Here is a 14,728-nt window from a genome sequence, read left to right on the forward strand (position 1 = left end):
GTAAGATCATTGGTAGCTTAGTTATACTGGATAATTGTAATGTTACATACAAATTTCTTATTTAAGTATGCTGCATTATTAAGGACATTTATTAAACTTACTTTTTCTGGGTTTCAACTGGAATCCCTTTGGTGGGGATGTACCTATAGTTTCCTTGTGGAATAATACACTGTCACATCCAGAAAGAGAAGTACAGAGGCCTTTCTCAGTTTACAAAGTTGAAGGGGAAGGCAAATGGAGAAATAAACTTGATTGTCATTGGGATTAATTTGGCTAGACTCAATCTCTTGAGCCTTAATATGAGAAAGTAATATCCATTATATGTTTAGAGTTCTCAAATAGTTGATACTATTGTTAAATCTGTTTCAAATTTTATTGGGGTAGATACTAAAAATTAGTACACTGTCCTAATGAAGTTTAAATGAACAAGTTTTACATTTCTTAGGATTCGGGAATATATGGAATCTAGTTGTATTTAATTGAGAGCCACAGAGATTGTTGATTTATGAGTTGGACTCCTATTGTTTTAGAAACAATTTTGTGACGGAGTCTTGCTCTGTCACCAGGCTCGAGTGCGGTGGCGCAATCTTGGCTCACTGCAAGCTCCACCTCCTGGGTTCAAGTGATTCTCCTGCCTCAGCCTCCCAAATAGCTGGGACTACAGGCGCCCGCCACCACGCCCCAGGCTAATTTTTTGTGTTTTTAGTAGAGACGGGGTTTCACCACGTTGGCCAGGATGGTCTGGATCTCTTGACCTTGTGATCCACCCACCTCAGCCTCCCAAAGTGCTGGGATTACAGGCGCGAGCCACCGCGCCTGGCCTATTACTCATTTTCAATGTTAAACTTTCCTCACATTATTTTAAATACCACTTTTATTCAAAATTTCCAAGCTTACAATTATACAAAGTTCTCTTGCCATTTTACTATTTGAATATTCCAAAAGATAAGCTATTGTTTAAAAGGAAGTAGAAAGGCAATACAGATTTCAGATGAAGCCCCGAAAGTAATTGGAACAGCCGTAAAGAGTTTTCATGGTGCAGTCATATTTCAGGTTAGTGTTAAACATGTTCTAGCACTTCAGATCCAGCATTTCACAGGTATTGTCTATGGCTAAGTTTACAAAATGAGAGGGGGTAGCAAAAATTAGTAAATAACATTGGTATGTGGAAGGAACAAGAATGGAAGTACTTTGTGAATGACAGGTTTTCAAACATTTTTATCTAGATGGTGGTGACTCTGAAATTTACCTCTTAAACTTCTCTCCTGAACTCCATTTTTTCTCTCCAACTCTTCCCTGGATAGTTCTGCTGGAACTTCAACACTCCAAACTGAATTCATCACCTGTACCCCATCCTACTGCAAACTGATGTTCTTTCCTTTATCCATTAAGCTAGTTGGACATCCCTATAAAGTGTATGTTCTGTCTTTTCCTCTCCACCACTGTCCCCCCTAAAACCCCCACCCCCAATAATAGATGGTCATCACTATCCCCAACTGCTGCATTGGTCTCCTAGTTTGGACTCTACCCATAAATTTAATCTTTATATTGCCATCTCTGGGATGTTTTTCAAGTACAAAATTACAATCATTTTAAAACCAAAATTTACTCATTGATGTCTTCCTGTTGTCTGAACCTTAGCCATGATGAACTATAGGAACTCCCTATGAACTGTTTTTGGCCGCTTTGCCTTATGCTACTCCTTGTTCACTTATCTTAAAGTCTTACACCCTAGCAAAACATTTCCAATTCCTGTTTTTGTTCTGAGGCCACTGAATGCAGCACATATTAAACTAGTAATTCATCCCACTTATGTGTCTCCGCCAGAATAAAATATTAGCATTTAGTATTGTGCTTGGCACACATACTGTAGTTTTGTAATAAATGGTCCTTGAGTGTATAAATGAAAGAATGGTAATTCCATATTTATAAAGGCTTGATTTAATTTTATGGCTGCTGCTGCTTGGAACATGTACAGTCTGAGTTGTGTTAAAAATGTGCTGGGATTACAGGCGTGAGCCACTGCTCCTGGCCAAGATAGGTTCTTGATTGCTGTGTTGAAATCCTTAAAGGGCATTCCCAGATAAGAGACACTTTCAAATCACATAGGATCAAGAGACTGCTATTTGATACTTCCTTGTCCGATTTCCTCATTTTAACATGTTACATGTTTAAAGGACAAATCAGTCAGTAGGTAAAAAATCTTAGGGACATAGGCTTACCAGCTCAATATAATGAGCTAATTCAATATAATGAGTTAATAATTGACAACTAGATACTTTTACATGCAGCTTGTGAATAGCAAGTTTTCTGCCTGGATCAAACTGGGGGAGGGGAACACAGGAAAAACCTCAGAAAGCAAGCCACCATATTTTTTAACACTACTCAGAGACAACAGAAAAGCTAGCTTTGTGGTGTCAGAAAAGCTTTCTTGGACCTTATCATTCTAAGAGTTCAGGAAAATCTAATTTCATGTAAAAATGAGCAATGGAAAAAAATGTCCAATCACATAAAAGGATTTTGTCAAAATGGAATTATGAATGCTTTAGTAAACCGTGGAGGAAATACCTCTGAAGAATTTAGAAGAAAGTTGTCAGCAAAGCATTCATGGATGTAGTATTTGACCTGGGTCCTCCTTGCTATCTAAATCAGTTGGAATATTAAGCTATGCTAATAGTGCAGCTGGAACAGTAGTGGTTCCCTTCTTATTCTGCAGGAATGTTTTTATTCTGACTCTGCTGTTTGATAAGAGAGTGGGAAAGGGAGGGGGTTATAAAGCCGTGATTTATTCACAAGGGCATAGGGAAGGACAAGGAACTTGAGAAAATTGTGACTTACTCCATGTGGGGTTTCTGATCCATCATCGTCCTTGTTCTGCACTTTCAACCATATCCAGCTCAGACTACTGGGCATATCACTGTAATTGCTATCAATTGTTTTGCTAGTTGCTTAGTCCCAAATCATTCTTTATCATCTTTTCTGTCATACCACATTTAGGTATTTTATTCAACAAACGAACTGAATGCCTATTATATACCAGACACTCTTCTAAAGCACTGGGGAAAGATACAGCATGGATCAAAACAAATTCCTGTTCTCCTGGAGTGTACAATTTTGTTTGGTGGTAGGGGAAGCATATCTGAATATGACGGTAAGTGCTATAGAGAAAAGCAAATGAGGGTTAGAATGGAAAGAGATGCCCCACTGGCATGTAAGCTCCAGGAGACAAGGACCTGCCCTGCTGATTAAGGCATTTTTCGTGCTTAGAATGGTGTCTGCTACGTAGTAGATATCCATTATTGGTTGAATGAGTAAATGATGTAAATTAAAAACTTATATTTTCAAATTATGTCAGTAGCAGACACACATCTTAAATTGTTATATTACTCCAGTGCACGTCTTGCTGAAGTTCAGAAGAGGAAGCTATTTCGTATGAAGCCAATAATCTCAAATCAGAAATGAAAACAGATACCACCTGTCATCACTTGCCGTCCTCGGCTAAGCCAGGAGTGTCCGACCCATATTCGGTAGCCTGGATACTTAGGTATATTTAGTGAACTAACAAATGCATCCTAGCCACTGCAAAGCTTCAGAACCCTCGGGGGTAGTGCTTGGCTTCTGCTAGTCCCACAGGTATTTTAATATTAGCTGAATAAATGAAATAACCAAAAAATAAATCGCGACTGTGTCAGGTGAACTTGGGAAGGCGGATGCGCTTAGGGTCCGGCTGTAGTGAGTAACGCAGTCCCTGCGAAGAGTTATATGGAGTACGAACTCTGGCCTGCGAGTCTAGCTCACGGCTTTATACCTAAAACCTTGCCTTGCGCGACCGCCGCCGTCCTAACGCGACCTGCCCTGCCCATCATCTCCTATTGGCTGCCTCTCGGAAGACCCGCCTCTTGAGAAGGAAAAGCCGCCGCTTCCCGAATTGCCTGACGTCATGCAATGACCAATCAGAAGCAGCGATCTTCAGTTTTGCCCAGTGAGACTGGGTACGGGTCCTGGCCCGCGGAGTTTGATTTCGTCCTGGGATGCGGAAGTAGCTGTCCCGTCATGCGGAAGTAGCAGTCCAGTCCTAGGGACTAGAAGGTGGGTTGGTTGGGTGCGGGAGGAGGTGGGCGAGCTTTCCGTAACGTTACCCTGGCTGAACGTGAGGCTCCAGGGCTGGGCACTGGGTCGACCTCTTGTTCCTCGCTGAGGTCATCGTTACCGCCTGTGGCTGCAAGCCGAGGCGCGCGGGTGGAAACTGGGTCGAGGTCTGGGTAGACGTCTGAGCGATGTGGACAAGGAGTGGCGCAGTCTGGAATTTGATTGAGAATTCCTAACCCCTCCGCTTGATGTTCTGGTGATTCCCGGGGTCTCGGCTTCGGAGGAAGGTGAGCAAGGCTACCACGCTGTGTTTGGAGAGCACCAGGAAGCTTGTGGCCAAAGCGAGGGACGCGATCTGGCTCTGGTCACGGCCTGTTACTAGATGGGTGACCAAGTCACGTCACCTATCTGGAATTCATGCTCGTTATTTTAAAAGAGCGAGGAGGGATGGGCAGTACTTCGATATGTGTGTGAGAAGAGCTGTTCATTTTTTAAAATCTTTGAGTCGGGCCCTTGCCTGCTTTCAAGGGTCGGCTAAACTCACCCATCTGCTGAGTCTCAGCCCAAAGCTTTCAGGAACGCGAGCTTCGCTGTGGCATGTAACTTGAAGCCTTGCCTAAGTAGATGTCCAGTTTGTTCTTGATTGGTCTCTGTTAACTAGGCTCCTTCATAAGCTCAGACATCCTATGAGGTTTTAATGTAATTTAACCAATAAATTGAAATTTCCTTTACAACCCTCTCTTTCCCCCAGACTTCCCCTTCCTTTCTTTTTCTTTGACTTCCTTCAAAATAGTGCTGGCTAGGAGAAATTAGTTGACGGTGTAGTGTGTATCAAGAGGACTTTTCCAGGTTATGTAGTACAATTTGTGTGGCATTTATTTGTCAAGAGTAACATTTTCTAAAATTTTCCCCAAAGGCACCAAGAAACTGATAATGTTCCTTTGAATTGGCTTCTGTATTTGCTTCATCAATGTCTCTCATACTGAATATCTTAAGAGAGATGCTGGAATATTTTGGCGTTCCTGTAGACCAGGTAAATATCTTTTAATGGATTGGAATGGATCTGTTGTATTTGTTCTTGGGTTTCATTTTGAAATGACTTGTATGTAGTCATTTGATTTAAGGCAAAATTGTTGCTTCTTTTTAGGTGGGACAAAGGTGAGTTTGCAATAGTATAGCTTTGATGGTTTGAGTTAGAAGAGGGATGAGATTATTGAGAACATGTTTACCTGATAGGACAAATGCCAACAGAAGATACAAAGGAAGCAAAATACAGACATGACCTTCACAGAATTACATTTATTGCACAGATACATTAAAACTTCTATTCAGGGTAATTTATAAACAAGTTCAATATTTAAACCTCAATAAATCCAGAATAAATCTAATGGAAAGAGGGTGATTTAGGCCTGAGAATTATAAACTGTATTAGTCTGTTCTCATGCTGCTAATAAAGACATACCCGAGACTGGGTAATTTATAAAGGAAAGAGGTTTAATTGACTCACAGTTCCACATGGCTGGGGAGGCCTCACAGTCATGGCTGAAGGCAAATGAGTAGCAAAGTCACATCTTACATAGTGGCAGACAAGAGAACTTGTGCAGGGGACTCCGTTTTATAAAACCATCACATCTCATGAGACTTATTCACTACCATGAGCATAGTATGGGGGAAGCTGCCCCCATGATTCAGTTATCTTCACCTGGCCCCACCCTTGACACGTGAGGATAATTACAATTCAAGGTGAGATTTGGGTGGGGACACAGCCAAACTCTATCATAAGCAAATCAAATTTTATCTACTTGTTGAACATCTACTGTATCTAAAGACAATATGCTTGTTTCTGCAGGTAATACAGAGGAGTAATACATGGTTCTTGTATTCATAATACTTAAAATATGAAGAATAAGAAACAATAAAGATAACTGTAATATGAGATTGACTATAAGGAAAACAGGTGGGGTGAATTAGAAGAAAGTAGTCACGGATAATTTAATATTTTTTTAAAGCAAAAGTAAGTTGAAAAATGATGGTGCCATTATTATAAATGGGCATATTAGTATGAGAAAGTAGTTTGAATATGGAGATGAGGTGAGTCAGAGGTGATGTTAAACATATAAGTAGAAATATCCTTCAGACAATTGGATATACATATATGGTTTTAGAATGTAGGAAAGAGAAAGATTCACTTTTGGGAGTTACCTGCTTTGTTTTGATATTTGAAGCCATGGACCTTGATAATGGCAAATGTCATTAGATGTGATTGAAACATTTTACATTTCAGTAATCAAGAGACTGAAGATAACAGCTGAACAGTTGTTTATCACTATTGCATTATTGGTGCCCCTAAGAATTTCTGTAAGTGGAGAATGGGACTGTGTTGGAATAGTTTGAAGAATGTCAGGAAGGGAAGTGGGATCAGCAACCTTCTTTTGAAAAGTTTGCTTGTGAAAAGAAATTGAGAGAGGCCATCAACCTGAAGGGGCTACAGGATGGAATTTTTATTTTTATTTTTAAAGTTAAAAGTAACTTCAGCATATTTGTCATCACTCTGGAAGAAACAGACAGGAAGAAATTTAAGATACACATGAGAGAGTGATTGAACAACACCTTTGAGAAGGTAGTTGGGCAAGGGATCTAATTAAATAAGTCTTGGAAAGGAGAGAGACTCTTCTGCCTTAAAGAACAGAATGAAAGTGAGAGAGAGTGAAAAGAGATTTGTTTTTTTTTCCCTAAGGTTGAGTCTTGCTCTATTGCCCAGGCTGGAGTGCAGTGGTGCAATCTTGGCTCACTGCAGCCTCTGCTCCCAGGTTCAAGTGATTCACCTGCCCCAGCCTGCTGAGTAGCTGGGATTACAGGAGCCTGCCACCAATGCCCAACGATTTTTATATTTTTAGTAGAGATGGGGTTTTACCACGTTGGACAGACTGGTCTTGAATTCCTAACCTCAAGTGATCTACCTGCCTTGGCCTTCCGAAGTGCTGGGATTACAGGCGTGAGCCCCCGCGCCCGGCCTGAAAAGAGATTTTGAATGGAGCTAAGTAAGAGAAATGAAGTTGAGGTATGTCAAATTGAAGTTCTCAGTTTTCTCAGTAAGAGCAGAGACAAGGTCACTTGCAGATAATGAAGTGGTGGGATCTGAGAAGGGATTTCAGAGATTGGAGACTGCTCTGGGCAATGTGGTATAGAATCTAACTTGTTATGAAGGGATTTCAGAATACCTGTGAGAACCCAGCTGAAGTCATCATGGAGTCATAGTTTTTCTAAATATTGGTTTTTTTTTTTTTTCCCTAGCTAAGAGTAATTAGGGTCGTGTATTCATTAGCAATGTGGGAGCACATAATATCAAAAGAATGAACCATTTTTGAGTGACGTTGAACATATTACTGAAATAATTAACCAGAAAATCCATGCTTGGTAGGAAAATTAGTGAAGTTGAAATGTGGATGCTAGACCAGGAATAGAGGGAAGATGAAATAACAAGAATGATGAAGATGGCCAGATGTGGTGGGTCACTCCTGTAATCCCAACACTTTGGGAGGCTGAGGCAGGCAGACCACTTGAGCTCAGGTTTTCAAGACCAGCTTGGGCAACATGTTGAAACCTCGGCTCTATAAAAAAATACAAAAATTAACCAGGCATGGTCGTGTGCACCTGTGGTCCGAGCTACTTCAGAAGCTGTGGTAGGAGGACTGCTTGAACCCAGGAGATGGAGGTTGCAGTGAGCTGAGATCCGGCCACTGCACTCCAGCCTGGGCGACAAGGCAAGACTCCGTCTCAAAAAAAAAAAAAAAAAAAAAATAACACCTCAAAAAGCAAACAACAACAACAACGAAAGTGGTGAAGATGTCCAGGGGCAATGAAGGAATGAGAGGAAGGACAGGAGTTTATTAGGATAGAAACTGCCGAGCAAGATAGGAAGGTATCATTTAAATTAACTAAGAGCTAACCCAACTCTTGGGTGACTGTATATGCCGTAGGTAGCCCTCATGGTAGCAAAGCCTCTATGCCTGTGGTTCTTAGCAGGGCTACGCAGATGAATGGTCTATAGAATATTTTAAATATAAATGCTCAGTCCTCCAAATATTCTACTAGTAATAGGTCTGGGATCTATATCCTCTAGGCTGTGAAATCCAGTATGATAGCCACTGGCCACATGTCACTTTTAAGTACTCAAAATATCTGAATTGAGATCTTCTGTAGGTGTAAACTATATAAGGGATTTTGAAGACTGAGTGTGAAAAAAATGTGAAATAATCTTAGCAATTTAAAAATATTATCCGTTGAGCATCACTCAAAACCTGAAATCTGAAATGCTCCAAAATCCCAAAGTACTTGAGTGCCAGCATGACACCACAATGGGAAAATTTTACACCTAACCTCATACGATGGGTCACAATCAACATGCAGGTGCATAACCCACAGTTTACTTAGCCTGCTGTTGTTGGTTGTTGCTGTTGTTTAACAGCTGAGACAGGCTGTTTATTGGATGTTTTAACGAGGATGCTTATAGGATGCTACTTATATCTGTTGGGATATTAGGAAAAATGTCCAATTTATTATATCTTTTGGCTGGTGGGGGAGCGTGGTTCCTGTGGCAATGGTTTACACTAATTTGGGAAGCCCACACTAAAGGACGAAGTATTATTTGAGCTATAGTGGCACATTTTCACTTCTAATACCTTTTCAAGAGCTTACTGCCAGCAGATACATTTTGCTTTATGTCAATAACTCTTTGAATTGTCTAGGACCTGATTTATTTATTCCCTTTTTTATTTCTCCTTTAAAGGAAATTACATAAGTATACTCTGTATTACCGCGTTGCTTGATAAATTGAAATTGTCAATTTTTGGTTGGGCCAAAAAGATGGGATTTGTAGCTGGAGGAGGGGATGCAATTTTTTTGAACAAAGTTTCCTCCAGGGTATTTGAACATTATCAGAAACAGAACAAAATGAATTGTGCTTTTTAAAAGATCTTCCTGGAATGTATATATGTTTACTACCATCTTTTTTTTAGACAAATACTCATAAAGTTCTATTCTTTGAAGAAAGGCTCTGCCATTCTATACTTCTTTTTAAAAATAAATGTATTTTACAGGACTCCCTGTATTTTTTAAAAAATGCCACCGCATCTTTTTTACATCCCCTTTTTTCATACTTATATAAATCTGCTTAATCAGAGTGCATTTTAATTCATACTTTATGTTTAAAATAGGTTTTGCTGATTTGGGAAAATAAAGACTATGGATCAACTAGGAGTATTGTTCGTATCATTGGGAAAATGCTTCCATTAGAACCTTGTCGAAGACCTAATTTTGAGGTAAGTCAGTCAACATAAATTGTTTAAGTACCAAGTACAAAATAATCCTAGGTACTCTTACAGATACAGGGTAGAACAACAAAGGAAGAAACATTTCCTGCAAGCCAAAAACCTTTAATTTACCCTTGGGAACAAGCCATTTCATATATGTTTTTGTGGTTTTGTTTTTTTAAATACAATCATGCATCATTTAATGATGGGGGGATACATTCTGAGAAATGCATTGTTCAGTGATTTTGTCATTGTGCAAACATCACAGAGTATACTGGCACAAACCTAGATGGTATATGGCCTACTGCGCACCCAGGCTATATGGTATGACCTGTTGCTTCTAGTCTGCAAACCTGTACAGCATGTTACTGTACTGAATACTGTAGGCAGTTGTTACATAATGATAAGTGTTTGTGTATCTAAACATAGAAAAAGTACAGTAACAGTCTAATAAAAAGATAAAAAATGTTACCTCTGTATAGGACACCTACCATGAATGGAAGACGGGAAGTTGCTCTAGGTGAGTCAGTGAGTGGTGAGTGAATTTAAAGGCCTAGGACATTACTGTACACTACTGTAGACTTTATAAACACTGTACACTTAGGCTACACTAAATTTATACAAAAACTCTTTCTTCAATAATACATTAACCTTAGCTTACTGTAACTTTTTTATAAATGTTTTTATTTTGTAAAAACTTTTTGACTCTTTTGTAGTAACACTTATCTTAAAACACATTGTACAGCTATCCAAACATTTTTTGTATCCTTATTCTATAAGCTTTTTATGATTTAAAAATTTTTAAATTTTTTGTACTTTTAAAATTTTTTTTGTTAAAACTAAGACACAAGCACATATGTTAGCCTAGGCCTACCCAGGGCAGAATCATCAGTATCACTGTCTTCTACATCCACATCTTGTCCTATTGGAAGACCTTCAGTGGCAATAACACGTATGGAGCTGTCACCTCCTACGATAACAATACCTTCTGGAATACCTGCTGAAGGATCTTCCTGAGGCTGCGTTATAGTTAACTTTTTATTTATTTTTATTTTTTTTTAGATAAGGTCTTGCTGTCGCCCAGGCCAAAGTGCAGTGACATGATAATGGCTCACTGCAGCCTCAACCTCCTGGGCTCAAGTGATCCTCCCACCTCAGCCTCCTGAGTAGCTGGAACTACTTGGGAGGTGCATGCCACCACACCTGGCTAACTTTTTTTTTTCGTCTGATAGAGACAGGATCTTGCTATGTTGCCCTGCTGGTCTTGAACTGCTGGCCTTAATTGAGCCTCCTGCCTTGGCCTCCCAAAGTGCTGGGATTACAGGAATGCACCACCATGCTCAGCCAACTTTTCTTTTAAAGTAGAAGAAATATACTCTAAAATAATAATAAAAAGTATAATATAGTAAATACTCATCATAGGAATATTTCAGTTTCATTGTAATCTTATGTGACCCCATGTATATGCAGTCCATCATCAACCTAAACGTTACGTGGTACATGTCTGTAATGACATTCACAGATGGGCAACTGTGAACAATAACTGAAGAGCTTATTTAATTTTATTTTGCATTTTATGATAGATGAAATTAACCAGAGGAGAGAATATTGCTTAGTGCTTAGACTTCAGCATAACATTTTTCCCAGTGTTCTTTCTTGCTAACAGGTGCATGTGTTTCTATTGAATATTCTTTTTCTTTTTCTTTCTTTTAGATCATTAACTAATCTAATACCATGGGGCATGTGTCTTCTCCTGACTCCCTGCAGAGCTCTGACTATTTTTTTTTTTTTTTTTTTTTACTTTAGTTGATCCCGCTCTTGAACTCTGTAGACTCTGAAAATTGTGGATCTGTGGTTCCTTCTTTTGCTGATATTTTGTATGTGGCAAATGATGAAGAAGCCAGTTATCTCAGATTTCGGTAATTTTATATGCTTACCTTGGGAAGTGGGCTATAAACTGAATTCTTGCTTGTGTCGAAGCTTGTTCCGATTGATGGAGCTTTTTTTGTTTTGTTTATCTTCAAACTGTGCTGTGCCCTACTGTATCTTCCTAGTAAAGAAGCCTGGCTGTTTTTCATTTTTTTAGCCAGTTTTTTTTTTTAAATGCATATTTAAACCTAACACCAGGCCTAGGAGGGAGTGGTTATCAAAGGGATATTAGAATCATATATTTAGCCAAAACTTACATAGTGTTTACTGTGCACCAGGCAATGATGTTAAATGTAATTCAAAATTTGGATGTGTTACTCCTAGAGAGTATTGCCTTATATGTTAGTATATTCAGATCCAGGCTCTAAGCACAGTGTCAATTCTTTAAGTATTCTGGCTGATGTATCAAACTGGCACCAATTTTCAAATAGTTAAAAGAACATACATTTCACCCTAATGTAATCCTGAATGTAAGACTCTTTATTAACTTATATAGAACTTCTAAATTAACTTACCTGCATTTAAAGTTAGTAAGTAGAGCAATTGCAGAATAATTATTTTTGTTTTATAATCTAAAAGCAGGGTTTCTTTTGTTCATTCCCCGGTCACTGAATGGTCCTTTATTGGAGGCTACGTTCTGTTTATATTGGGAATACAAAGCTAAATAAGATGTTTTCCTTGTCCTCAGTGACTCTAGAAACAATCATGGGGGGTAGAGAGTAGTTTTTTTTTTGGAGACGAAGTTTCACTCTGTCAACCAGGCTGGAGTGCAATGGCACGATCTTGGCTCACCGCAACCTCTGCCTCCCAGGCTCAAGCGATTCTCCTGCCACAGCCTCCCAAGTAGCTGGGACTACAGGGCCACACCATCACACCTAGCTAATTTTTAAAAATATTTTTAGTAGAGACAGGGTTTCGCCATTTTGACCAGGCTGGTCTCAAACTCCTATCCTCAGGTGATTCACTGCCTCAGCCTCCCAAAGTGTTGGGATTACAGGCGTGAGCCACCGTGCCTGGCCTGAGAGTAGCTTTTATTTTGTTTTATTGTCTTTTGATTTTCATTTCTTGTTTTTTTCACCCACAGAAATAGTATATGGAAAAATGAAGAAGAGAAGGTGGAAATTTTTCATCCTTTGCAACTAGTTCGGGATCCACTGTCACCTGCTGTAAGACAGAAAGAAACAGTGAAAAATGATATACCTGTAAATGAAGCTGCAATTAAAAAAATAGCTGCCCTTGAAAATGAGCTGACTTTTCTTCGCTCTCAGATTGCAGCAATTGTGGAAATGCAGGAACTGAAAAACAGCGCAAATTCTAGTAAGTAACACCAGGAGTTTTGTTTCAGTTAGATGATACTCATGGTATAGCCTATACCAACCTGTACAGCATGATACTGTACTGAATATAGTACATACAGTAGCATACAGGAACATCTAATATTTAAGTGAGTACAATTCTGAATAAGTACCATGAAAACATTAAATGCACATAAAAGGATGTTGGATATACAAAATTATTATATCTGATGTTTATTCAAGATAAATTAAGACACATTTGTAGTGAGGGGATGGCTTTGATTTAAAGAAGAACTAGCTTTACTATACTAGAAGATTGTATTTTTGTATTAAAAAGTCTGTTGTCTTCTATGTAAGCTTTTCTTTTCTTTTCTTTTCTTTCTTTCTTTATTTTTTTTGAGACGGAGTCTCCCTCTGTTGCCCAGGCTGGAGTGCAGTGGCGTGATCTCGGCTCACTGCAAGCTCTGCCTCCCGGGTTCACGCCATTCTCCTGCCTCAGCCTCCTGAGTAGCTGGGACTACAGGCGCCCACCACCATGCCTGGCTAATTTTTTGTATTTTTAGTGGAGACGGGGTTTCACTGTGTTAGCCAGGATGGTCTCGATCTGCTGACCTCGTGATCCACCTGCTTCGGCCTCCCAAAGTGCTGGGATTACAGGCATGAGCCACCGTGCCCGGCCCTCAGAAAGCTTTTCTAACTCTTCATGAAAGCATTGGAGATTAAAGAGGAAGAATGCATTGGTTTGAAAGAGGATATAGGTTTGAGGATATATGTTTATAGTTTTTAGTTATTGCTGCTACACTTCCAGCAAGTTGAGGTGAGTAATGTTTTCCTGATGATTGTTTTATAAATTTATAGAGATACAGCTTGCTTTAAACATATGCACACACACACACAACGTGTATGTATTTGTGTATGTGTGTATAAAATGTAAAGCAGTCTAGGTACTGAATGCTTTTCACAACAGATTTGGCTGTAAAGGGCTGTGTGTAAATATAATTGCTAAAAATTGTTTAATATGTATACAAATGCATACACATATAATTTAATATATTTATACAGTATATATTTATAACATAATTTACATATAAACACATTATATAATATACAATAACTTATATTTATACATAATAAGTAAAATGATATATAACTATACACAGTTTTCTTAAGCAATCATGTTTACCCACAGTCCTTTAGGAGCAAATCTGTTGTGAAAAAGTTAAATACTCAGTACCCATCTTAAGCTTTGCTTAGAAAATAATATGCTTATTTCTCCAATGTCATTATAGAGTGAATACATCAATTTGTATTTCTAACTACAAGTTGTTGATTATGTTTTAGCTTTTTAAAATAGAGGATGAAGTTCAGAGTGTATGTGAATTACTGAAAAAACACATTTTTTTGTTTGTTTGTTTAAATGCATTCTCCAACCCCCTCTGCTCTTGGGCCTACACTGAAAATTCCTAACTGGATTAAAAATGAATTCACAATTTGACCTGACTCTTAAATTACTAAGCAGATGGAATTGATTCTCTTTCCTTGCTACTATATCGCTACTTTTAGTAGCATTACAGAAATTGCTCCTGTTTTGGTTCTAATTAGTGTTATTAATATGTATTACGTTAGAGATAATTGTGCATGATTTTGTAATCAACCACTTTGTTTGTAGGTTCCTTTGGCTTGAATGACAAGCCCATTAGTTTGGGCCAGTTGTCATCATCGCGGGCTGCCCCTCTGAGTGTGGAGCCGGATCAGTTTCCAAGTTCAGTGCTTTCTTCTCCTCCTCCTCCACCACCACTTCCTCCTCAGTTTTCATCTCTCCAGCCACTGTGTTTTCCCCCCGTACAACCAAGATCTAGTAATATTTGTGACTCAGATAATCCAGCTACTGAAATGAACAAACAGAACCTGGTTGCTAATAAGACCAATTATAGTCATCATTCAAAAAGCCAGAGAAACAAAGATATTCCAAACATGTTGGACGTTCTAAAGGATATGAATAAGGTTAAGCTTCGTGCAATTGAGCGGTATGTTGTAATTTGAAAAGTGAACTGAAATTTTGTCAATTATATGTTTAGAAAAATTATTATGTTTATGAAAATT

At 38.8% G+C, this 14,728-nt stretch overlaps 1 protein-coding gene across 3 annotated transcripts in view; it reads left to right on the forward strand.

Annotated features, from left to right (window-relative positions):
* Nucleotides 1-4,028: 4,028 nt before the first annotated feature.
* Nucleotides 4,029-14,728, forward strand: part of MTFR2 (mitochondrial fission regulator 2) — a 27,501-nt gene continuing 16,801 nt past the window's right edge. Inside the window, exons 1-7 of one of the 3 annotated variants that reach the window (XM_011978437.1) lie at nucleotides 4,061-4,089; nucleotides 5,006-5,122; nucleotides 6,609-6,709; nucleotides 9,306-9,410; nucleotides 11,208-11,320; nucleotides 12,415-12,647; nucleotides 14,295-14,652. In XM_011978437.1, coding sequence (XP_011833827.1) covers nucleotides 9,372-9,410; nucleotides 11,208-11,320; nucleotides 12,415-12,647; nucleotides 14,295-14,652 — 743 coding nt within the window. In that variant the 5' untranslated portion in view covers nucleotides 4,061-4,089; nucleotides 5,006-5,122; nucleotides 6,609-6,709; nucleotides 9,306-9,371. Of the gene's footprint in view, nucleotides 4,377-5,005; nucleotides 5,123-6,608; nucleotides 6,710-9,305; nucleotides 9,411-11,207; nucleotides 11,321-12,414; nucleotides 12,648-14,294; nucleotides 14,653-14,728 lie in introns of all 3 variants that reach the window. The other 2 variants (XM_011978435.1, XM_011978436.1) reach the window with 2 other exon arrangements.

Source organism: Mandrillus leucophaeus, unplaced genomic scaffold (assembly GCF_000951045.1).
Source record: "Mandrillus leucophaeus isolate KB7577 unplaced genomic scaffold, Mleu.le_1.0 Scaffold194, whole genome shotgun sequence".
NCBI lineage: Eukaryota > Metazoa > Chordata > Mammalia > Primates > Cercopithecidae > Mandrillus > Mandrillus leucophaeus.